The 25338-nt window shown below is 35.3% G+C and overlaps 2 protein-coding genes across 18 annotated transcripts in view; one reads left to right on the top strand and one right to left on the bottom strand.

The window, feature by feature from the left end:
• Positions 1–963: 963 nt before the first annotated feature.
• LOC110180556 (uncharacterized) lies at positions 964–14695 on the bottom strand. Of its 7 annotated transcripts, none has more exons than XM_086835528.1 (7): positions 14430–14695; positions 10938–11882; positions 10538–10598; positions 10415–10476; positions 7736–9797; positions 6682–7676; positions 964–6605 (listed from the first exon to the last, which is right to left on the bottom strand). In XM_086835528.1, exons 5-7 carry the CDS (start codon positions 9727–9729, stop codon positions 5674–5676), a joined length of 3921 nt encoding a protein of 1306 aa, XP_086691654.1. In that variant the 5' UTR covers positions 9730–9797; positions 10415–10476; positions 10538–10598; positions 10938–11882; positions 14430–14695; the 3' UTR covers positions 964–5673. The 7 variants fall into 7 exon arrangements, with proteins under 7 accessions (XP_086691654.1, XP_086691659.1, XP_020803910.2 ...); XM_086835533.1 differs by having other exon boundaries at positions 10938–11621; positions 14430–14662; XM_020948251.2 differs by having other exon boundaries at positions 10938–11566; positions 14430–14653.
• Positions 14696–16181: 1486 nt separating this feature from the next.
• rg (A kinase anchor protein rugose) overlaps positions 16182–25338 on the top strand; it is a 235809-nt gene continuing 226652 nt past the window's right edge. For all 11 annotated transcript variants that reach the window (XM_086835487.1, XM_086835496.1, XM_086835488.1 and 8 more), the window contains exons 1-2: positions 16182–16796; positions 22398–23325. In XM_086835487.1, the coding sequence (XP_086691613.1) occupies positions 23167–23325 (159 nt within the window). In that variant the 5' untranslated portion in view covers positions 16182–16796; positions 22398–23166. The remainder of the gene's footprint in view (positions 16797–22397; positions 23326–25338) is intronic.

Genomic DNA, 25338 nt, shown 5'->3' with positions numbered 1-25338 from the left:
TATATATATATAAATATATATATATAGTATATATAGCAGAATCAAGAACAAAATAATATTAAACGGACTGGACTTTGTTTCAACTTGCAACATTCAGTTTCCCGCCTTTTAAATCTATTCAAAAATCTCTGCCTCTGCTTGTTTTACACACACATTGATTTAGTAATTTGTTGTAATGATTTATGTATATATATATATTTATATATATATATGATATCTTATGTTTTTTTTCTTGTTGTTTTTATTGTGGTTTCGCTTACATTCAATCTAAACACTAAAAACAGACACATTTCGTTTAATTTTTTGCGCTTGCACTTCCTTTCCTTCCTTCTTATATCTTTTTATTTTTTATGTAAACGTTTAGTTTGGTTTTCATATGTGTTAAAAATGCTTCTAAAAATTGTTTACCATAATCTGTTGTTTTTTTTGTTTCGTTTTCTTCTGTTTTATTGTACACGCTACACACATAATTTCTGGTTTATATTTTAATTGTTTTTTGTGTTTTTTATTTTTAGTTTGCATTTTCAAAAATTTGTTTTTCTTGGTTTTATTTTTCTTTCACATTCATTTAGCTTAGCTTTCTATAGTTTTTTTCTTTTTTATTTATTTTTACTGGGGAGGGGTAGAGGGGGGTTTTTTTGGGGGGGTTTTTGGGGGGATTACATAATACTGAAAATACGACTAGACATTCATAGTGTATAAATACGATTTGTTTAATTTACTTTACCATTTTTTCTGTTATAGATAATTTATTTAAATATATTTATTTGTTTTTATTTGTGTTTATTTATTTATTTATATATATATATATACTTTCGTGGGCTTTATGTTGTTGTTCAGATTGAAATTGTTCGGTTTCGGTTTCGGTTTTCTTCCATTTTTTCCTTAATATTTCTCGAAAATGCTTTAAAAAGTCGTGTTTTGCGTAAAATTTCTGCTTTTTACTTTAATTTTTCCCTTCTCTTTTGTTTATATTTTTTCTGCTTTGCTCCTTCGTCTTCGCTTTAGATCCTTTAACAAATTCGTAACTTAAAAAATTGGCTTTTCTGCTTATTTTGTGCATAACAAATCGATCTCTTCCATTTAAAAATAATTATTTTCCCTTTAGGCTTAGTTACAATTTTTTAATTTTAATTTATTTGCTTTTTCTCTCGATAATATGATTATGTGTTCTTTGTTTTCCTTATTTTTTGTTTTGTATTTTTTGCTTTAATTAAATTTAGATTTGCAAAAGGTTACATACACACAAGGGGAGACACATAGAAATAAGAATTGAATTTGTTCTTTTCTTACACATTTTTTTTAGGTACATTTATGTAAAAAAAAATTATATTTATATATATATTTAAAAACATATATATTTTCAAAAACAAACAACAAAAAACAGACTAAACTGAGCGTTTAATTTCAATTTCAATGTGAAGAAGAATGTTGTGTGTTTTTTGTGTGTTTGTAATTGGACTTTCTTCTTCTTCTCTTTTACTTTCTCCTCCTCTTTGCTTAATATTCATTTAAGTTGTGTGTGTTAGTGTATATATATATATATATATATATATGCCTATAAAGTTTACAATGTTTTTGTTGTTGTTGTATTTTTATTAAATTTACTTTTTTTATTGCAGAAAATTTGGCGCCCAAGCCTTTTAACCGGCCTTGGTTTACACTTAAAAAAATATTTCACTTTAGCTTTCTTCTCCCGTTTCCCCATATCGCGGCGTTACTTCGTCTCTCTCTTCCTTTTATTTTTTTTATTCACGATCTTATTAAAGTTAAGTTGCTTTTTTCGTTTTTGTTTTTTTTGTTTTTGTCAATATAATACAAAAAATTTGTTGTTGTTGTGTGCGCAGTCGTTGAGATTAAATTTCTAAAAATTTAGCTTTGTTGTTGTTGGTTTGTTTGGTTGTTGTTGTTGGTTGTTGGTTGTTGTGGTGCAAAGTTGTTGGGTTTTTCTTGTTGTTGTTAATCATTTCTTGCTTTCTTTCTTTGTTGGTTTTGTTTTCTCCATTTTTTGTTGTTTGGTATATAAAATAGTATTTGTTTTGGATTTTGTTTTAAATCTTACAATATTTCCATTTTGCAAATGTACAAAAATTCACGTATTTTTTTTTTTTTAGTTTTAGTTTTTAGTCAAAAAAGTTCTTATAGGTTTTCTCGTCTCTTTGTATTCTTAACTAAAAAAAATTGTATATATTTTGTTTCTTTTTTTTGGGGAGGGGGGCGTACTTTCCTTACTTGTAATGATTTCACTTCTTGATTTCTCTCAGTGTGTGTTTGTGTGTGGGATGACCTTGAAAAGAGGAGTGTGTCTCTTGCCACCTGTTTTTCTTTTATTTTTTATTTTTGAAGAGATTTCCTGCTCAAACTTAATTGCCAAAAGAAGGGGTCCTTGCTAGGGGGAGGAGTGATCAGGATTGTTCAGGATTGTAATCGGTTATCGCTGGTTATCGATTTCATCAACTGGAAATTTGTACATCGTTCGGAAACGAACCTTAAACTCTTGCGGAAGACAAATCCGTAAATGATTCTTTTCTTTTTCCTTTCTTTTCCCTTTTTCTTCTTGTAAATAAAAACATTTTCTCTTTTGCGCGTGTTTTTCCTTTGAGCTTTTCTATGTGTCTATGTGTGTGTGTGTGTTTGTTGTGTGTTTCGATTATTGTTTTATGATTAACGGCTCTTGTTATAGTTAATTCTTTTTAGTAACAAACAAAATGGCAAGCAACAACAATTATAATTATATATTATTCTTAAAAAAAAAAAAACTCCCTTTGAAGCAAAAAAGCAAAGTAAAATCACGAAAAAAAAATGGATAAGAAAAAATATCTAAACACTTTTCATTTTTAATATTTATCTCTACACGACAGAACAGGAAAAAAAATTGGTTAATTCTTTCAACTACGTTTTACAATTGTTGGCTAACTCGTGTTTTTTTTCTTATTCTTTCTTTTTCGTTATACACGTAATAATTATATTTTCTTTATATATATATATATATTTAATTAATTAATTTATATGGATTCATTACGATGCTGTTAACATTAAATGCTTTTGATAGAAGTTTTGTTCTCATTATGGATTTATTTCCTCCTCCTTCTGCTAAAATTCTCCACTTTCCTTTCCTCTCAATCGTCCATTGATCGATTCCCATACCAGATGGATAATATATTATTATTATTATATGTTTTGTTTTTAGATAGTTTTTAATCTTCGCATTCTTGGCCTCCCCATCGGGAACTCAAAATATATATATATATATATGTATATATATATGAATACACAAAAGATTTGATGTAAATGCAAATTAAAAGTGATTAAAAGTTAATGCTAAAGATCAAGTAATTGTACAGCGGCTATATATAATATATATACTGTATTCTATATATATTATATATTCGTATGCTTATGCAGTTTCGTATGTTAGTGGTAAAGCTAAAGCTAAAGCATGCTCTCTCTTCCAGCTTAAAGTCTACACAGAAATTAGGCTTACGCTTAGCTACAGATTATCTATATATATATATATGTATATAGATATATCTAATTTTAATGCAAATCATAATCATTCGTGTTCGTGTTTTGTTTTCATTTGTTTTGGGACACTTGGGCTTAGCAACTAATTAAGGAAACCACAAAAATTCATATCCAGGGGGGGGGATTCATTCGACCCGCTCGAGCGACGAGAGGTGAGAGGTCAAGGGTCAAGATCCAGTGACAGTAGGAGAGAGATTGCACATTAGAAACTGTTAAACGGTCAAGAGCTGTTATCATCGAGTAACCTAACCGACTCAAAAAAAAAGATATGTAACTACAAACTAAATATGGTATTACAAATAATACAATTACAAAATACAAATAAAAATTAAATTAGGTTAAGGATTCTCGACTGTAAACAAAAGGAAAAATAATAAAAAAAAAAATACTGCGCTTTAGGTAAGTGAAAACAAACGAGACACAGGTTAAGGTTAACTGTTGGTTAAGTGAAAACAAACGAGTTATTACCGATTAAAGCTCGTTGATAAGGACAAGAAACGGAGGTTTTCTCGAGTCTCGGTTAAGGTTAAACCAAAGATTAAAGCATCTCCGGATTTGATCGTTTCGTTTTCACTTGTTTTTTGCATATTTTTGGATTCGATTTCGGAGCCAATACTGAAGGACGCGTTGTTCGCCTCCAAAAGAGGGATCGGGATATATATATAGAGATATACATATATGATGGGCGAGATCTTTCTATATAGAGACAGCACATTGGTATACACATTATTAGTCCGTATAATATTTATATCTATTAAATGTATAATACAATTTTCTCAACGTTATCATCTTTGCCATTAGAAACAGGAACTGAATTTAAAGCCGAAATCGAAATCGAATTTGAAATCGATTATAGTTCAAAGAGATCAAATGCAAATGAAACTATACACACACAACACAACTAAAATTAGGTTCGTCTCGTTCTCGTTACTCGTTACTCGTTACAATGTGCTGAGCGCCATACAGAAAGGTGTCCGGGTTGATATACATATATATATATAAAATATACATCTAAATGATATGTAATACATAATGATAATAATAATAAAAATAAAAATAATCAGGGCTTAAATATTTAAACAATTCGTGTTTCACATCAAGAGTTATACAAGGTAATTTTTCTTTTTCTTCAAAAAGATTTTGTGAGATTTAAAAGTGTGGGGGGGTAAAAAGATAACAGATCAGAGTGAGACAGACACAGAGACACGGAAAGAGAAAAAAAAAAACAGTTAAAAAGAGAGAGAGTGAGTGTGAGAGAGCGAGAGACAGAGATCTCACGAGAGAAACAGAGACAGAGACACACAGTCAGTGAGTGAGTGAGTGAGAGCGAGCAACTACACAACAAACATGGGAGCAGGAAGGTTACACACTGGGAGAAAAGTTCCAACTGAAGCGAATTGGAAAAATTGAAAAATTATATATATTTTACACATTGATTTAGACTTAAGATCACGTTATAAGATCAATCACGAGCGCAACACAGAGAGAGAGAGAGAGAGAGAGAGAAAGATAGAAAATTATCTATATATGTGGGATAAGTATGTACTATATATATATATTGCTAATATATATATATTTCTTGGATGCATCTCAACCTTATCCATGGTTATTTCAAAGTAATTTCACTTGTTCTATACAAATAAACAATTTAAAATTGGACAAAATAAAATAATTTGACTTAAAATATACAAATAAAATCACTTTAAGCTTAAAATTAGTTTAAAAACGTTCAAAAGAACGAAACAAATTGTCAGTTAATTAAAATTTCCCTTGATATTTGCAATTTTGTACTTAAAATGTAAAGTTTTAAAAGCGAAATTAGTTTAAAATAACCATATATACATATTGCATCGTATCCGAGATGTGTAAAATTTGTTGTGAGAGGTGTGCGTGTTTGTGTGTGTTTTAAATGGTTACGGGGGGAATACGGGGGGACATTTATATAATATATACGTGTGTATATAGGCTATGAACTTGGTGGCTGAATAACAACCATCCTTCCATCAGCTCCACATGGCTGCGATAATCCGCCTTCAACTTTAGCTCCTTCTCTGCGGTCTTCTCCTGCTCTCGATGATGATTGTTGCTCCTGCGATGATGATACTGATGATAATCCTGCTCCCGCTCTCTTTCCATTCTCGTAATCACTCAATTGTATATGAAATTGGCCGCATCGCATAGCGCATCGCTGTCATCATCAAATTTGCCGTTCATGGCATAGGAACTGGTGCCGGTGCCATAGACCCATTCCTTCTTAATGAAATCCCCATCGGTGGTCGACGACGATGTCGTATTATGCAGTCCACCCAGCGAACTATGATCCAGCCGAAAGTCATCATCATCGTCCGGATACAGCTGTACGGGTATGCTATCCGGTATCGAATGCGGCTCAAACAAGTTACCATACGGCGGCAGCGAATGATTCAAATCCACATGATGGTCCACCAGATCGCTATCAAAGTTCGATATGCGAAATTTCGAACTTGGTGGCGATTGGGGGGAATGCGGTGCCGCTGAATCCTCAAACATGACCTCCTCCTTGATGAACATATCGTTGGAGTTATCGCCGGAACCGGAGGAATATAGATTTGGTTCCACCTTTATGATGGCTGCTGTGGCCAGGGACGGTGATGATTTCTCATCGTCATCATCGTCATCGAAATGATGATTGTGATGATTATGATGATTATGATGGTGATTGTGATGATGATGCTGCTGCTGATGATGATGCAGGGATTGCTGCTGCTGCTGCTGCTGTTGCGTCTGCTGCTGATCTTCGTCCTCATCTTCATCATCATCCATATCCGCCAGATGACGACGTCGGTGGTGGTTTCGGTGGTTATTACGCTGCTGCGTCACCCGCTGCTGCTGTTGCTGTTGTTGGGTTTGTTGCTGCTGCTGCTGCTGCTGCTGCTGGTGGTGGTTCCTAGTGCTACGTATAATCGTAGAGCCACCTAAAGCTGCCGCCGCCGCTGCCGATGAGGCAATGGATAGTGGCACACCGGTGGCCTTTGATACGAGCACTGTTTGCGAGGAGCACGAGGTCGAGGACGATGATGGCGATTGAGCGGGCGAAACAACTGGCACAGGGATATCAATACAATAAAACTTAGCATAGGAAAATACATCTAGTATTAATATTAATTGAAAACTCACCACCTGTCTGCTGCACTACGCTGGTCAACGCTACTCCGCTGCTGCCGGTGCTGTTGTTATTATTGGTTGAATGATGAATAATTGGCGTCTTTCGTATCAACTGAGAGCCATTGCTGAGATTGCTGCTGCTAGAGGAGGAGGAAATGGTGGTAGAGTTGTTCCCGCTGCCGTTGCTGGTGCCTGCACCGCTTTGGATGACCTGGGCATGCAGCACGGGCGTTGTATCGGAGGTATGTTGCTGCTGCTGGTTGCCCTGTTGCATGTAGTTCTTGATGACAATCGTTCTGGTGGGCGCCGTAACGAGATATTGCTGCTGTTGCTGCTGCACCTGCTGCTGCTGGTGCTGCGTTGCTGGCGAGGAAGAGGAGGAGGAGTGTAGCGGCTGGTGTAGCGAGGCATTCGAGGATTCATTGGATGAATCCTCGCCGGTGGTCAAGCGATTGGTGGTTGCGTTCACAATATGCGAGGAGGAGTTAACCATTACATTGCCGCCGCTGCCATCCTCCTCGTCCCCGCTCATGCCAGACTGTTCGTCCATATCCAACTGATGTTGCTGCTGCTGCAGGTGGTGATGCTGCTGCTGCTGTTGCTGATGATGCAGCTGGTTGCTGGTGCCCGGGCGATCCATCTCATGCGGTGGCTCTAGCTTTACGATTGTCGTCGTTGTGGCTGCCGCTGCCACGGCCGCTGCCGCTGCTGCTGCTGCCGTTCCGCTGTTGCTGCTTGAATTGCTGCTGCTGGAGTTGCTGCTGTTGCTCGAATTACTGCTGTTTGATGCCTTCGATGATGCCGTCGTCGCTGATCCTGCTGCTGCTGCTGCCGCCGCTCCTCCAGGCTGATCCCGCAAATGGACCTGCATGTGCGTCTGGAGCGAGGATTGTGTGTGCAGCTTTTTCTTGCAGATCTTGCACTCGAAGGGAAAGTCTCCTGTGTGCGTTCTGGCATGAATCTTTAGGTTGTAACGCTGCCCGAAACCCTTGCCGCAGACATCGCACCTGGAAAAGGAAGAAATTATATAAAACCGAGAGATTCTGTCACTATTTAATCCACTTACTTGTGCAACTTAACGCCCGAATGCAACTTCGAATGGCCACGGAGCGAGGCGAGGGCACTAAACACCTTGCCGCAGATCTCACAGGTGAGATTCACATTCTCGTTGTGGATTTTCTTGTGCACCTTAAAGTACTCGAAGCTCATAAACTCCTTGTGGCACACCTCGCACTTGTATTTGTGCCGCTCCGACTGTTGGCCAGTATGCACTCGCATATGTTTGATGAAGTTCGGTCGAAAGCGGACAACACGACCGCAGATCTGACACTCGTAGGGCTTGCAACGCAGGCAGTGCTTCTCATAGTTCTTCAACGACTTGAGCACCATGTTGCAGATGGCGCACTTCATGTTGTTGGCATGTCCGCTGCGATGGATGTCGAAGAGCTCCTTGGAATCGAACTTCTCGACGCATTCCACGCACTGGTAACTGGTGGCATTGGTGTTTGTTGTTGTGTTGTTGTTGGTGGTGTTGGTGTTGCTGCTGTTGTTGTTGTTGTTGGTGGTTGTGGAGTTGGAGTTACTGTTGTTATTATTGCTAGAGGAAGAGCTGGATGATGCTGCTGCTGCTGCTGCTGGAGGTTTCACTGGATGGGACTGTTGCTGTTGGGCTTGCTGCTGTTGCTGTTGCTGCTGCGCCTGTTGTTGAGCCTGCTGCTGAGCTTGCTGCTGCTGTTGTTGCTGCGCCAAGGCCAAGGCCAATTGCTGATCCGAAGCCTGCGACTGTTGCTGCTGCTGCTGCTGCTGTTGCACTGGTGCCTGGGTCTGCAGTATCAATTGGGTGGCTGGCATTGCCTGTTGCACCACATTCAGCACCGTCATGGGACTTCGACTGATCACAGCCGTTGCCGGCATACGAACGTATGTTGTGCCGGCTGTCAAACCGCCCACCGCATTGCTAATGTACACAGGTCGCCGTTGCAGCTGGACGAGGGCAGCCTCGGTGACAGGGACAGCCAATCGGTGGGTGGTGCTCACTATACTGCCGGCCGGCAATTGTACCAGCTGTTGCTGGCCGGCAGCAGCAGCTGTTCCTCCTCCTGCTGCTGCTGCTGCTGCTGCTGCTGCTGCACTCCCACCGGAACCGGCACTACTCGTGCTGATTTGATATTCCAACTGGGCATGCTCATCCTCATCCTCATCCTCTTCCTCCTCATCATCTTCATCGGGCATCTCTTCGTCCTCTTCCAGCTCGAGTTTAACGCGCGTGGAGGACAGATGATGATGCTGGACCGTGGTCTCTGGCTCTTCATCGGCCTCCGCTGCCTGGGCCTCCTCCTCGATGTCCTGCAGGTTCTCATCGTTTAGCTCTGGATCCTCTTCCTCATCCTCCTCCTCCTTAATGTCGCTGGCAGCCAAAACTGTGGCTGTGGCAGCCTGATTGCTGCTGCCACTGCTGGTGGTTTGGATGATGATCCGGCGACCGTTGAGGAGATGGTGCTGCTGCTGTTGCTGCTGTTGGAGGAGGATCTGGTTATCCAGATGATTGCTGTTGCTGCTACTGCTGTTGCTGCTGCTATTGTTGGTGTTGCTGTTGTTGCTGTTGTTGTTTGTATTGAAGGAAGCGCTGTTGTTTGTTGTGGTCACAGTGGCTGCTGCTGCGGAAGCTGCTGCGACTGTCGGTGGGTGGTTGTTGCTGTTGCTGCTCTCTAATTTGAGATGATGATGCGACTGCGACTGCGACTGCGACTGCTGCTGTTGCTGGTGAGGATTATGATGATGATGATGATGGGGATGCGAGTGCGAGTGCGTTTGATGATGCGAATGCGAGTGCGAATGCTGATGCGGATCGTCGTCCTGCTCCATGGGAGCGTCTTGCAGTATAAATTCGATCTGTTGCGATAGGGCGCTATCGTTAATGGCAATCAGTCCGTCCATATCCTTAACGCCGGCAGCGGCGCCAACGGCGGCAGCAACGCTGGCAGCGCTCGAAAATAACGAGGGCAGCGCCGCCGACGTAGCGCTGCCGCCGCCGTCGACGTTTGTCGCGCTGCTGGCCATGGCAGCGATATAATATTTATTATATTATATTTATATATATTATATGGTATCCTTTATGCAGTTGTTATCTGTAAAATATAAGAGTGAGAATATGTGTTAGTGTTTTATTGTTAATAGCATTTAAAATGCACCTAAAACTGTGCAATGAAGGGTTTCTCCAACGTTTAAAGGCATACTTTTGGGTACTTTTTAAAATGATTTCGAATCTTCTGAAGGTTTTCATACGTTTTTTAAGCTTAATTACGGTTTTTAACAATTTTTGAACATTTTTCTGTATATACTTGATTTACTCAACAATATTTAACAATTATTTTGGTTAACAATTAAATTTAGACAGCTTTTTGGATCAAAATGAGCCTAAAAGAATGCAATGAAGGGGTTTTCTAGGTTATATGGCATACATTTGGGAAATTTTTAAATGATTTAAAATCTTCTGGAGGTTACAACACATTTTACCAATAATTGATACACTTAATTGAGTTTTCTAAGAATTTTTTAAACATTTTTGAGTATTTACTGAATTTTAAATTATAGTTTACAATTATTTTGATTAGAAATCAAACAATAATACAAATTTTTGTGAAGGAAATCATTTTTCAAGTAAAAATCTTAGAAAATCATCTTAAAAATTTAGTTTTTTGATAATATTCTGTAGTAAATATTACTTATTTACAATCAAGTTCACCTTTTTTAGGTTCTGGGGGCTACAACCACAACTGCAACGATGTAATGTATGGTATTTCCTATCTGAAATATTGATAAAATATTAATTATATTATCACTTTTGTTTAAAAGAGATTTTACTTACATTCTCCAAGATGCTGAAGGGCTACGGCGGAGTTTATTTAGTTTGTATTGCACGGATTTATCTAAAATTGATAAAAAAAAAATAAAGAGAATTACTATTTATTTAAAAAAAGGGGCCTTTATACAAAGGTTTCCTCAGGTATTATTCTTATTGGCTTGATTTCTTATTACTTTATTATTTTTATTAGAACTTTTAAATAGAATAATTCCAATATTCATGGATATTTATCATTAAAGTAAACAAACTAAATTAAATTTGACATTTTAGATAGGGTTATTAATGTTTACAACGATTATTAAGGACAAATCTTGCATGAAACTTATTTATATTGATATTTTATTCTCAATTTCATTCTATTATTTTTAATTTTACTATAAATTTGATTATTTTTGCTACTTACATTTGTTTACGCTGCTTTTCCATTGATTTTAAGTTGTAGATTTTATTTTTGCGGCTTTGTTTCCTTTTGTTTTTTTAAGCAAACTTTTGAAATTTTACCGGCTGCTTCTTACGGTTCTTCTATTGCTCCTCCTTTACTTAATATTATTTTGTTGTTTGTGTTTGTGCCGCTTTTCTGTTTTAGTATTTTAATTTCTCGTCTTCTTTTTTATGTTGCTTCTTGTTGCTGCTTCTTGCGGCTGCTAAGCTTCCTCTTTCTCTCGCTCTTTCGCTTTTCTCCGGCTTTTCGTTTTATTATTTATTTGAATTAAAAACTTCTTTTTGCGTTTTCTTCTTCTACCTTTTGTTAAACTTTGTAGCACTCAAACACACGCACGTTGTTTCTTTCGATTTTGTTTTGTTTTTTCTCTCCTGCCTGGTTTTGCCTTTTGCTTTGCGTTCACATTTGGTTTTTTTGGCTGAACAAAAATTTTCCATTTCCTTGTCATGCGGTTTTTTGCGATTTCCATGCGGCGACGCTGACGTCGCTGGACGACGACGCTGCCGCTGCTGCTGCTGCTGCTGATGTTGTTGTTTTTTGTGTTTGTGCTGCTGCTGCTGCTGCTTCTTCTTCTCCTGTTTCTGCTGCTGCTGCTGCTGTTGTTGTTGTTATTATTATTAATTCCTTACTTGATTTCCACATTTTCTGTTGTTGTTGTGTTGAAAGGAAATATTGTTTGTTTCACATACACACACACACACGCACGCAATCATACACGGACTCACACACGCACACACACACGAACTTGTACATGTGAAGGCGCTGCTGACTTTTCCGTTTTTCTTCTCGCTTTTTGTTATTATTATTTATTGATTCGCTCTCAATTGTCCTCCGTCTCTCCGCTTTGTTGCTTAATTCGTCTATATATTTATATATATGTATATATTTTTGTGCAATTGGTTCTAACTGTAAGATAAATACACACGTTTTTTTGTTATTAACAAAATTTAAATGCGTTTTACGAAATCACACACACACACATGCACACACACAGGAGCTCCCGCACACACACACAAACACTCACAAGAACTAGTTGGAAATAAAAACAAAAATTAATTTTAGCTTTTCCCCCCCACACACAATCGCACAAGTTTTTCACTTTTGCTCCATTTTTCTTTCGTTATTTTTCGGGGGGAAGGAGGCGCGTTTGCCGTCTCCGTCTCCTAGCCGCGCGCTCTCTCTTTCCCTCTCGCTCACACTTTGCTCACATTTTTGACCTTTTTGGTGTGCGTTTTTAATAGTTTTCCTTTTTGCTCGCTCGTTTCGTTGAGTTTTATGATTTTAATTGCCTTGCGCTGCTGCCTTTCTGCACGTTTAACTTATTTACAAATTCTTACAATTATTCGAATAATTTTGATTGGTAAATTTATTTGATTCCTTTTCTTTTTCTTTTTGCGACGCAGCAACAACAACGAACGACGCGACAATTAGCGGCGGCTGCGCTGCTTCTTCTTCCTCTCCTTCACTGCTTCTTCTTCTTCTTCTTCGGCTTCTGCTTTTGCTTGTTCTTCCTCTGCCGATTTTGCTCCCCCGCGAGTAATTTTTTTTCGGCTTTGCTTTGCTTTGCGCAAAAGAGACGGAGTGGGGGAGAGAGAGAGATGGAGAGGAAGGAGGTAGCGCGCTTTCCCTCGCGTTTTTCCACACTTTTGTTGTTGCCGTTTTTTCACACTCACACACGTTCGCTTCGTGAAGCTCTTTTTTTTTGCGCTGTTCTTTCTTCTGTTCAATAATAACAAAAAAAAAATCTACAAACATGTGTGTGTGTGTGAGCGCGCACAGGGTTGCATTCGATGAGCAGTGTTGGTAAACGCACGCCAGAGCGCGCAATTTTCAAAAGTTAATTGGATTTGTAGTGCGAGAAATATAAAAAAAATTGTTCCTTTTCTTTGAGTTCTTGTCCTACTCCCTTTTTTTGTTTTCCTTTGCCTTTGCCTTTCTGCCCTAGCTCACACACACACACACTCTCACAATTTGATTCACACACACACACACATAGCGGCAGGCCCAAAACAAAAATAAAAAAAATCGACAGCAGAGGACGATCAAATTGTGCCAAAAGTTGGAAACATTTAAAAGTGGATTAATGTTTAATGAGCATTTAAAGGGTTTTAACTATCTTTAAAGATTTATACATAAACAAACATTTAAAAATTGTAATATTAATGTTTTCTTTTATATTTTCACGGATATTATATTTGATTTAAAGTTAAAACATTAATAAAATATCAAAATGTTTTTATGCTAATATTTTAAAACATAAAATTAGCTGCAATTAGTTTCCTAAACATAATTATTTTCTACCGATTGGGGCTATTCTTGTGACCTGCATTGTATTTAAAGGACTGCCAGAACTTGGAGCCCAAAAAAACTGAATGGGGCAGAAGGGGACGGGGGTGGGGCGAAGGCAGAGGGAGATGAAAAGAGCTGACCTAACAAGCGGCAGCGGAAATAGGCACAAAAGAAACACACAGAAAGGCAGCGGGAATGAGATGGGGCAAGAGCGTGCGACAGAGACAGGGCGAGCCCCAGTGGTTGAGAGCGTCGTCATGCGAGGAGGTGGAATGGGGGAGAGGGGGGTGCAGGTGGGTTGCACAGGAGAAGGTGGTGGGGGGGTGGGGGAGAAGCCGTTTTATTTCGACAGTTTTCGAATTGCTCGCTCTCTCTCTCTCTCGCTCGCTCGCTCGTTCTCCCTTTTTTCGTGTGCGCTGCTGCTCCTCCTGGAAGAGGCAACAACGGAGAAGAAGGCGAAGGAAGACGAAGAGCAACATCATCACCTTGGAAGAAGAAAATTTTCAGTTGGCCAGAAATATTTTCAAAGGGGGGGGGGGGGGTAACAGGGGGCGGGGAGACGGATGGCTGTTGTGGGCGGTGTTTTGTGGGTGGTTTATTGCTCAGTGATTTTCGCCGGGGGGTTTTTGGGGGTTGAAAACGCACACTCACACACACGCACACTCACTTTAAAAAAAAGGGATAACAAAACAAGGGTTGGGATGCCGCCGTTCCGAATAATGTTTTTAAGGAATATCCGCAGCAGTTCAGAAATCACATCACAGAACAAAACGAAGGCATAAAAAAGAAAAAACAAAATAAAATCCACACACAAAGGCAGCTGGAAACTGGTCTCTCTTTCTCGCTCTCTCTCCCTTTATATATCTCTCTCTCTCGCTCTTGTTTCATCTCACCCACACAAACACACGCGCGAGAAGTGGAGCCTTACAATAAAACAAAAAAAAAAAAAAACAGGGGGGTAACAAAATTGTGTTCACACTTTTATTTAATCCCCGTGCAAAAACATTGAGCCCAAAAATCATAAATTGTTTATATTTTTGGCTGGCGCCGCTCTTTTGCCTTTTTGCTTTGCTTTGCTCTTTCTTTTATTCGCACTTCACGAGCACTCACACACGCACACACACACACACGCACACTTCTGCCGTTTTAATGGATTTTACTCACTTAACATCACATTTTCGTTTGTTGTTGTTTTCAATTATTTGTGTGTGTGTGCAATGCAAATGATTTATCACTGATTTGATGGTTTTTTATTTGTTTTGTTGTGTTTTTATAATGATGGATTGCTTTTTATCGCCCGCAACAAAGTTGCGAATGTTTTTTTTTGATTATTTATTGCCGGACCAGTGTGGCCAGACGCACGTCGACGTCACAATGCCAGAGAAGGCAACATTATCGGTTATTGTATATCGATAGCCAAGTTTCTAATCGATAAGCTTAAAATATTCGCTTTCTGTAAATAAATATCGATGATTTTATATAAACATTTTTTGAACAAAAATCAAAACTTAAAAATCTTATAACTCAGCCAAAAAGGCATTAATTTTTATTCGGAAAGCTGTCCTTTATTAGTTTTTATTATATTTTTAAATCTGCGTACACAATTTAGAATTTCAAAAAAATTAAAATTTTATTATATTTTTTTGACAACTTTAATGATTTTACCCCAGAAAAAAATATGAAAAAAGTTTTAATTTTTTTTTTCCTCTAAAGGTGGCTAGATCGACTTGGCTTTTTATGCTGATCAAGAATATATATGATTTATAGGGTCGGAACTGAGTCCTTTACTAAGTTTTACGCTTCTTACTAAAATTAAAATACCATTTTTTAATCAATATTTACCTATATTTTTATTTGACCTTTTTTTTTCGACGAAAAATTGAATTTTAAAAATCTCATAACTTAGCCAAAAATGTAATAATTTTAATTCGGAAAGCTGACCTATGTTAGTTTTTATCAGGGATTTAAATCTGCATACTAAATTTGTAATTTAAAAAATTTTAAATTTTTTATTATTTTTTTTTTTAATTTTAATGAAAAAACTCCTTACAAAATTTGGAAAAAATTAAAAAAAAAAGTAATTTCTTCCGAACATGTCTAGATCGATTCGGCTGTAAATACTGATCAAGAATATATATGATTTATAGGGTCGGAAATGTCTCATTCACTCTGTAACAATTTTTTAACTGAAATTATAATACTCTGCTAAGAGTATAAAAATAATCTAATATTTAGGCTTGGAATCAGGAAACATTAATTGTATACATTATTAAAGAACTAAGTTACCGGATATATTTATGTTTTTTTTTTAGTTAAGAATAACAAACAAAAATTTCTTAAAGTTATTTGGATCTATTTCACCTTTTGCTGAGTTTAAGGATTTCAAAAAACTGGCATACACGCGCCAACCAAAAATTTCCCTTTCAGAGAGCACAGCTGTGAGAGAGAGAGGAATAGAGCTAGAGAGAAGAAAAGAGCTAGAGAGAGGAAAATAAAGAGAGCATTTTCTCTGCCATTCCAAATTTCACAAAAACTTACAAAACGCCAGATTTTTTTAAAATCTTTAGTTTTATTTTTGTGAAAAAAAAGTTAGTTTATGATTATATTTACAAAACTGTTAGTTTTCTGTTCGTTTCATTTTTTTTTTTATTAAAAACATATAAATATATATAAAATATTCCCAATAATGAGATAAACAAGGCATGAAATAAGAAGAAAACAAGAAAATAAAAATTCAAATTCAAAATTACCAAAAATAGGTAGCCATATTTCCAAAAATGCACTGCTTGGAACTAGTTTGCACTGATTGGAACTACTTCAAACCGCTTACTTTCCTTTGGATCTGCTTAGTTTCCTTAGAAACTGCATTACCGACAGCCGGAAAAGCTAAATGGAAATTAGCTATTTCAAGCCAAGGTGCCAGCACTGCTCATTTTGGAAAAACCTATAAGTAGAGGTGCACGCCGCATTTTTTCTTTTTTGAAATGTTGACGTGACCGCGAGCGGACCGCCGGCGGACAAAAAAAACCAAAAGTGAAAATTTAAACAAAACAATTTCAACGGTGCCGCGTAACAAACCAAAAAATAATAAATAACGTATTTGCCGTGATTTTTTTCCTGCCTTTGTACCAACGCGGCCACAACAACAACAACATGAACAAAGAGGCGGCAGAAAACTAACAACAAATGCAAAGATAAATAAAAGGATAAACGGCAAGAGCGTAAACGTTGTATTATTGTTGTTGTTACGTGAACGTTTACTTATTAATTGATGAATAATAACAACAACTTCGAACCGTTATTCGCCGCGTTCTCTCTTGGTTTGTTTGTTTCGTTTCTTTTATTTTTTCAATTTTTTTCCTGTGCAAAATAATAATAACAACAAATGCAAACCAACAGCAGTGACCAGAGTTAAATAGTTAAATTAACCAAAACCACAACAACGACAACAAAGAGAAGCGTGCTAAACAACATCTAATAAGAATACGAAAAAGCAAGAAGCAAGCAGCAAGCAGCAAAAACAACAACAACGTAAATATATAAAACAGTTAAATTCGCTCTCCTCTTTTACGTTACGTTGCGTTTGTTTTGTTGTCTTTTTATTTTGGAGTTTCTTTCTTGTTTTATTGCTTCTATTATTTGCAAGTTCCTCTTTAAACAAGTGTATTTAGTTGGGCCAATTAGGAATTATTGCTTATTGGAAACGAAGCGGTGCAAAATAATACAATAAAATACAAAAAATAATAATTTAACGTAGCGAGAGTAAGAAGCAGAAAAAGCCGCAACGCTGACGTTGCGAGAGAGCAAGAGAGAGTGTGTGCGTGTGTGAGAGAGAGAGAGCCGTTGTGCATGTGTGTGTGTGTGGTAGTAGAACCTAATAAGTTAACAAAATCCGCTCTCTTTTTTTTCTTTCTTTTTTTTTTGCCTTCTTGTTTTTTTGGGGTAAGGAAGTGCGGCGACAGGGAGAGAGAGAGAGCAAGAGAGAGAGCCGACTTTCATTGATTTTTCCCACTGCCAAAACTTTTTGGACCAAAAGGTGAGCCGGAGAGAGAGAGAGAGAGCGGGAGAGCGTGCATGGTCCAAAGAGAGAGAGAGGCAAAGAGGGCAAAGGGGAAATAAAAAAACTTGTCTCGTCGTGACTGCAATTCATAATTAGATGGCCAACTGCTGCAATTGCAACAACACAAATACAAAATGGAATACAACAACAACAACAGGCCGAAACAAGTTACCCCCCACCACCTCCTTCTCCTCCTCCCACCCCTCCACACCGTTCTCTTTACCGTAACAACCACCAAATTCTGTCGCTCGCTCTCTCCCACTCTCGTTTGTCCTTCTCTCGCGCTCTCCAGCAGCAAAAATAATAAAAAGTTGGGTAAAAAAAAACAGAAATGAAGTAAAGCCAAGAAATAAAGGCAATGCCAGCAAATAACAACAAAAACAATGCGAGAACGTGGGCCAAAATGCGGTGAATATATTCACTCATGTTGGCCAAGACGAAAGCCAATATTCCCTACTATTCACGTGGCATAAAAAAATATAGAAAAATAAATAGATAAATAATTAATAATGAATAGAGACATTATATAAATATTTTTAAAAATTTTCATTGATGATAATATTATTCATTTTAATATTTCTTGTAATTTAAAGCTGTTAGAACTTTCTTAACAATCGAAAATAATTGAAAAACTAAACTGATTTTTGGTACTTTAACTGATTTTGAAACAGTTTTCTTCGATATTATACTCATATTTTATATTCTCATTAAAAGTACAGCGAGTTGTTCTTAAAAAATTATAATAAATTTAAAAAGTAAAAACATAAAACCTTTGTAGATTAATAATAGTAATATATATTATAAATTATAAATTTTGTTATCATTTTTAATCACTTATGTGAAATTTACTGTATAAATAACTTTAAAAATCTGAAATAATTGAAACAATGAGAATATATCGAGATTATCAATTAATTATATCATTAATACATTTTTCTTATATGATTATTATTTTTTAAAAGCAATCCAACTATTATGAATATTTAATCGGTTGTTTGGTCACTTTTATTTTACTATTTATTTAATTATCAATTAAATTTATTAATTCACATAAAAAATGTAAAGAGGTGTTCTATAAAAATAGGAAATAGGAAAAAATGAGGATATTGAATTATTATCGATAAATAAAAGCTTTTTTATAATTTTTATTAAAATGCAAGCCACGAAAATGAATAATTTTGACATTTAGATATTCACGGAATTCTGTAAATATGTGTTTTTAAATTCTTTTAAATTATTATACATTTTAAATTCATTTAAATATTATTTATGTATTTTATTGAAAGGAGTTATTAAAAATTGGCAACAAACATAAACCAAAATTGTTAGTGGTAATGTTTTATTTTTATTTCTTCAATATTTTTTATTTATTTCAAGGAAAGTGAGCTTTTAAATTCATTTTTTGAAGGGAAATACTCCATTTAAAATGTTTCAAGCGGTTTTATTTTACCTCAAACTACATTATTTGGTAAATAAGTTATTAACATTTGTAAATATATAAGTTGTTTGTCAATTTATTAACAAAATAAGGGGCTAAGGTGGCAACAACTGATCTTTCTTTTGATCGAACGCGTGACTTTTTTTTCCCAACTGGCATTGCATCTTTATTTCGTAACGAAATTACCAACTGAGCGTAGAACTCGCTCTCTTCCACTTCCTCTCTCTCTAGCTCTCTTTCTCACCCTCTCTCCCTCTCTCTCTCTGTCTGTCTGACAACAAAAAGCAACAAAAAGTGGTAACAGCTCAGAGCCAAAAAAGCAACACAAAGGCAACAACTCTGAACGCAATGAGACTCGCCGCCTCGTTCTTCCAATTGGAATTGCTGTTGACGTGCAATTAGCAAAGTGGCTCGAAAATCCGTCTAGGCAAAATCGAATTGGAACAAAAATTAACAGATAAGAAGAGAAGTTACCTGGGACTAGGTACAAAAAAAATAAATAAATAAAAAATAAGAGAGTAACTTTAATTGAAAAAATGAAGCAATCGGTGCTCTGCCTCTGTCAACGTCAGCATAGCGGAATTTTTATTTATTTATTTTATTTAACTTTGCCACGCCGGTTTTACTTGTATCTTTAGTTTTTGTTGTTTTAAAATGAATTTTTACGTGTTTAGTAGTGTCATTAGCAATATATAGTGAAGTATTTAGAAAAAATAGAGCCTGCAATTGTAGAAGAATGTTGAGAGTTGTACCCTTCATTTTACCTTTCCTGGGCAAAGATATTTCACATATAATATATTTTAATTGATTAAATAATAAAATTAAGAACAATAAAAATATAGCTTAAACATTTATCTTGATTCAGGGATTTTTTTTATTAAATAGTTAACAATTTTAAAGGTAAACCTTTTAAAAAATAGTACAAAATGAGTTTTAAAAAAGTTCAACACTTTATTTAACTTTCCAACCCATTTAAATCTTTCTAATTAGCCTAAAAAACAAATAATAAAAACAATACAAATATAGTTTCTACTTTTATCGAGTTATAGGTTATTTTTTCATTCAAGAATTCAAAAAAATTATAATAAAAACTAAACAAGTCAAATTGTTTGAGGCTCTATTTAAAAACTCTGGTTCAAAACTCCGCTAAACATCTGAATTGAGTGCGAGAAAGATAGATATAGGAGCTTACTAATTTGTTCTTTAGTTTTTTTTTCACGTTTTTCATACGATTTAATTTTCCGATCGTTCCTATGGCAGCTATATATATGTATATATATAGTCTACCGATTCGTCATGCTCCGACTTATATACCAGTAAAATTATATAGAAGAATAACTCCATAGTTTCATTTAAATAGCTGGCTCTTGTTCCAAAACAAATCTCGCACATCTGTGCTTATGATTCCCAACATGTTCTAACCTCCCCGGAACGAATTGACTGCTGCCGGCCAAGTCTTAGAAATGTGTTGTGTTAAAAAAGTTGCAAGTCATTGTTTATTAGTTTTCAAAGTTAGTTACTGTGCATACATACATACTTAGTGGTCATAGATACTTACTGATCATAGTTAATTACTGATCATAGATACTTGCTGATCAGAGTTACTTACTGATCATAGTTACTTACTTCTGACTGAAATTATAATCCCCTGCAAGGGTATACAAAATACCTATTACAATTTAAAAGAATTTCAAATTTAATATATATTCTTTTAGAAAAACTAAGCACCATAATTACAAATACAAAACACAATTGTTTAACAAAGATATAAGCCAAAGCTGTCTTACAACTTTTCACAGCTGTTTTCCTTTTCATTACTAATCATTACAATTACAAATTTAAAGCACAAAAGTATAGATAAATAATAAAAATATATTATAAAACTGGATTTTGTTGCTTTGAATTTTCTAATCTCTATGAAATTGTATAGCAAAGTCCGTCAAAGAGTTACTTAAAAGCAGCTGGTTTTCTTTAACAACCAAAACCATAATTACCAACTTTGGCTGAATCAGAAGCAGCACACCTTCTTCAGGTGTGTCAGCATTCTATATATCATATATATATATACATATATATATCTGTCTGTCTGTATAAGTATAATAGCCGCTGTTTGTGTTGTGTTTGCCGAGTGTTTAGAGCTGCCCCGACAGTTTTCCCATGGTTTTTCCAACTCTCTGGGGTTAATGCCCAACCCCCCCTCTCTCTTTTACCCCAACTCTTGGCCAGGTCTTATCGCCAGTGCGTGACGAACCGAGAAAACTATAGTTGATATATATATATATAACATTGTGTCTGAATAATAATGAAAATGGTCAACAAATGAAGGTTAAAAATCTGGGCAATGCAAGTTTTTTTTTTTTTTTTTAACTTAACTCGGATTCAGCAGGGTAAAATATAGTATTTATACATGAGAAAAGATATATATATATAAAAGTAACAGTTAAAGCGCAAAAAAAATTATAAATGCACATAAATTCCCTCGACAATTTTCCACTTTTGCTCTGTGGAGCAGCCAAGGAGCGAATGAATAATGGAACGAAAATTTGCTCCATCAAGCACGTGTATGCCGCACTACCCTCTGGTTTTTCCGCTACCCCCTCCCCTTGAGTTTCCACTCCCTATTTTCCATCATTTCCCTAACCCCCCTTCCCCCCTGGAAAACCACTGCCTTTTCCCCCCGTACTTAACCCATGGCAGATCAAACGAATATTTTGAATTTTACTCTGTAGCTGGATTATATGTAAAATACGAATCTAATTTAATTGTTTATGTATTCATTTTAATTTTTGGTAAAACCACGAAAAGGAACAGTGCGTTTCATGGACTTGGTTCAGGGAATTTCATAATAAATAAAGCCTTAAGCCAAAGCTTCAAATTTTTAAGTTTTCAAGATAAATTAAAAGTAAAACTAATTTAAAATTCCTAAAAACCGGTCGCTATAATCCATAAAACTATAGTAACTTTATGTCATTATGGAAATAAAATTGCTTAAATTATCAGAATAATTTAGTTATTAGTAATAGTAATTTATTCGGTGTAATAATTATTGAATAAATCCAAGTTTCGATTACACAATTGGATATTATAACAAAAAATACTTATGATATCGATTGATGGCAGCTAAAAATATCGAATTTAAATAAATTAATCTGTAAGAACAACAAAATTAAACAATTTCAATATTTATAAAATAGATTTGTTAATAATAACTAACAAAGAATTATTTAAAGATTTCTTTTGTATTATATGTATGCATTATAAATAGATTTTAGCTTTAAAAGCAATCGATTATTCTAGAAAACTATCGAAAAAACCGGTCCTCTAAAATATATATATTTTAAAAACAATTCAAAAACAATTTCAAATTGAAAAACCAATGATTAGAACAATGTAAACTTAACCTACGTTCATGAAACGCACTGTAACTAAACAAAAAAAAAATATATATCCGCAGCTCGGAATTATTGCATTCGTACTCATGTACCTATATATTTCTCTTTCTCTCCTTTTTTATGTATGTCACCACCACCAAACCATCACCAACCACACCAAAAAAAAACCACCAAAAACCTAAAAAAAATGAATACCAAAAATACAAACCGTAAATTTTGAAACCCAAAAATTGACAACATAGTGTGCAATTAAATAAAAGATATATATACATAACAAAAGTATTAAATAATGCAAAATTTGATAACAAGTGTCGGCAGCAAATGTTGTTCAATATGAGCAAAAAACGCAGCAGCAGCAGCAACCACAACAACAACAACGAAGCTGCTCTCCAACAACTTCAACAACACCACCACCAACTAAAACAACAACAGCAGCAAAAGCAACAAAAACAACTGCGACAAATTGGAAAAGTGCATATAAAATAAAATTAAAACGAGAAAAAATATATAAAAATAAATCAAAATACGACATACAAAAATCCAGCCAAATTACAAAAGAAAAAAAATTATATAAAGATAAATCTAATAAATAATATAGAAAGTCAACTAATTTTTTTCCTCCCCTCCAATTGCCTGGCAATATCTAATTGTTTATATATATATATATAGCATTACCATCTTCATATATATATATATTTATTATATATGTAAATGTATTATATATTTGTGTATCTGTGTGTGTGTGTATTTTCGTGTGCATTCCATCCATTAATTCTATAACTCAATCTATGTAAAACAAAAATTAACAAAACAAATAAAAAACCAAATAAAAAACCCAACAAAAACACAAAACAATAAATATACAAACAAATACAATTGAATCAAAACCGAAACTACAAACAAATAACTAACAAAAACGCGTCTTGAAAACGCGTTAAAAAATATATATATACAAATATATATTATCGTGAAATCCAACAAAATAATCTAAACAACAAATTGTGCTTCAAAATGGCGGACATCATGCGTCCGCCGTACAGTGAGATCAAACGGCCGGACGAAATCGTCAGAATGACAACCGCCGACAATCTCAAGTTCGCCGTCCTCATCGGCCTCATCGAGGTTGGTCAGGTGACCAATCGGGAGGTGGTCAACACCGTTCTGCACTTGGTAAGTCCAAATTATGATTACTTTCTTTTGAACTGGAAAAAAATATCCCTTTATATACATTTGATCTGAAAATTATACGAAAGAATAGATGTTTTTAAAATTACATTTAAAACTTTCGACAAAATATCGATAAAATCGATTAATCTTTACTAGGGAGTTCTGTTGTGACAACTCTTAAATTGTTTTGATTTTATTTCAACTCCTAGTATGATGACTTTTATAAAAAATGTGGTAAATCGTTGTAATATCTTTATTTTCGATTATTTTCCAAGTGCACAGAGATATTTCGATAGGTTTGTCCGATAAATTATATAAATATAAATATATAAATTTTACCTAAAGTGAGACTTACATAAACTTGTATCTCAAGACAACATTTTATTTAAATTTAAAATAAAAATTTGATTTCTATATTTTGTTGATAAAATATCGATAAAATACCTATAAAATCGATAACTGTATATATTTATCCTTTCCATTACTTGAAAATTTATTTTTCTAGCTCAAAAATATTTAAGCAATGTTACAAAATCTTAATTTCGATAAATTATGGTCTTACCTGTCAATTTGAATAAGAAAAAAATAATCTATCGATTAAACATATCTAAAATTTAATTAGGTTTACCTTCAAGTCCTTTTAAAAATAACAAACACTGACAAACAATATAATTTGTTATCTTGCAACCATATTTTCTACCTTTTTTATGATTTCCCATTGCATTTACTTTGTTTTACATTTCCTAAAGTTACTTAATGGGTTAAGGAGAACAGGGGTTAATGCTGTAATTTGGGTAATTTGATTCTGTTTTTATGTTTTTCTTTATTTTTTTGGCGGTCAACGTTTTTGTGGGTCACAAACATTGAAGTGGGATCACAAGTGATTTGGCCCGACACTTTGTTTGGAACTTATTTAAGCTGGTGGCTTAAGTATGACAGGGGTTTATAAATGTATATTTATATATATATACAAATATATAGATATTCTTATTAATCAGTGCTAAAATTAAATACAAATTATAAACCAATTGAGACATATTTTAGGAAACAAATAAATAGCTATAACTTTACCTTCAATAAATCCAAATAGTAATCCAATATAAAGTAATAAAGTTTATGCTTATTAGCAAAACTTTTTTAAGTATCTAATTACCTTTTTAATTAATGGAATTTTCTCTGTAATTTATCCATCAATTAATGACAGAATAATTAATATTCATGACGGTCGCTTCAAACACCAAATGCCATTTAATTACAAACATCTGCTGCTCGAAATAAAATAAACAACAGATTAAATATTGTACAAATAAAAGCTAAAGTGTTAAAGAGGTGAACAAAAAATATTAAAGGAAAATGAAAATTTCACTTGGAAAAATCTCAACAGCAATTTAAGTCTCTGCTTAGAAAGTAATTTTCCCGGCAAACACACACACACACACACACACACACATTCCCTTTCCCATTAGCAGAAAATTAACATTTCCAGTAAAGCCGCAAATGCAAAGGATGTGGGGGTGGCGCCAGCCAAAAGTGGGTGGGTTTTTCCGGGCAGGGGGTGGTGAAGCTGTGAATGTGGGTGAAAGAAGTAAGAAGTATGCCAAAAATCTCGCCCCCCGACTTGTGCGGCCGTGATTAGGATCAAAAGGCAAGGACTAAGACAATGTCTATGCCACTTGTCTTCTTCTTTGCATTTTCTCTACAGGAACGTCGCTTTTCCTCCTCCCCCAAGAGATTTTTCCGCGGGCCACACAGACAGACACTCGCTCGTATTATTAGGGAACATTATTATTATAACATATTTAAATTTCTGAAGCTTAATGAAAACACGACACCGTCGCTCATCATTACCGCGGAGTTTTTCCCCCTCTCTCTCTCTCTCTTGTGTCTTGTGGAAATGTGGAAAACAGCGAGCGAGTGAGAGCGACAGCGCCAGGTGCCGCTGCCACCGAGTCGGAAAAGTTATCCAAGCTCCCAAAACGGGGGGGAAAAAGCAGCAGCAGCGGAAAAAAAAGAAAA

The sequence above is a fragment of the Drosophila serrata genome, unplaced genomic scaffold (genome assembly GCF_035046125.1).
Source record: "Drosophila serrata isolate PLE 108 unplaced genomic scaffold, ASM3504612v1 contig_276, whole genome shotgun sequence".
Taxonomy (NCBI): Eukaryota; Metazoa; Arthropoda; class Insecta; order Diptera; family Drosophilidae; genus Drosophila; species Drosophila serrata.
Note: the sequence above shows the minus strand (reverse complement) of the source record. Positions and strands in the feature narration are given on the sequence as shown.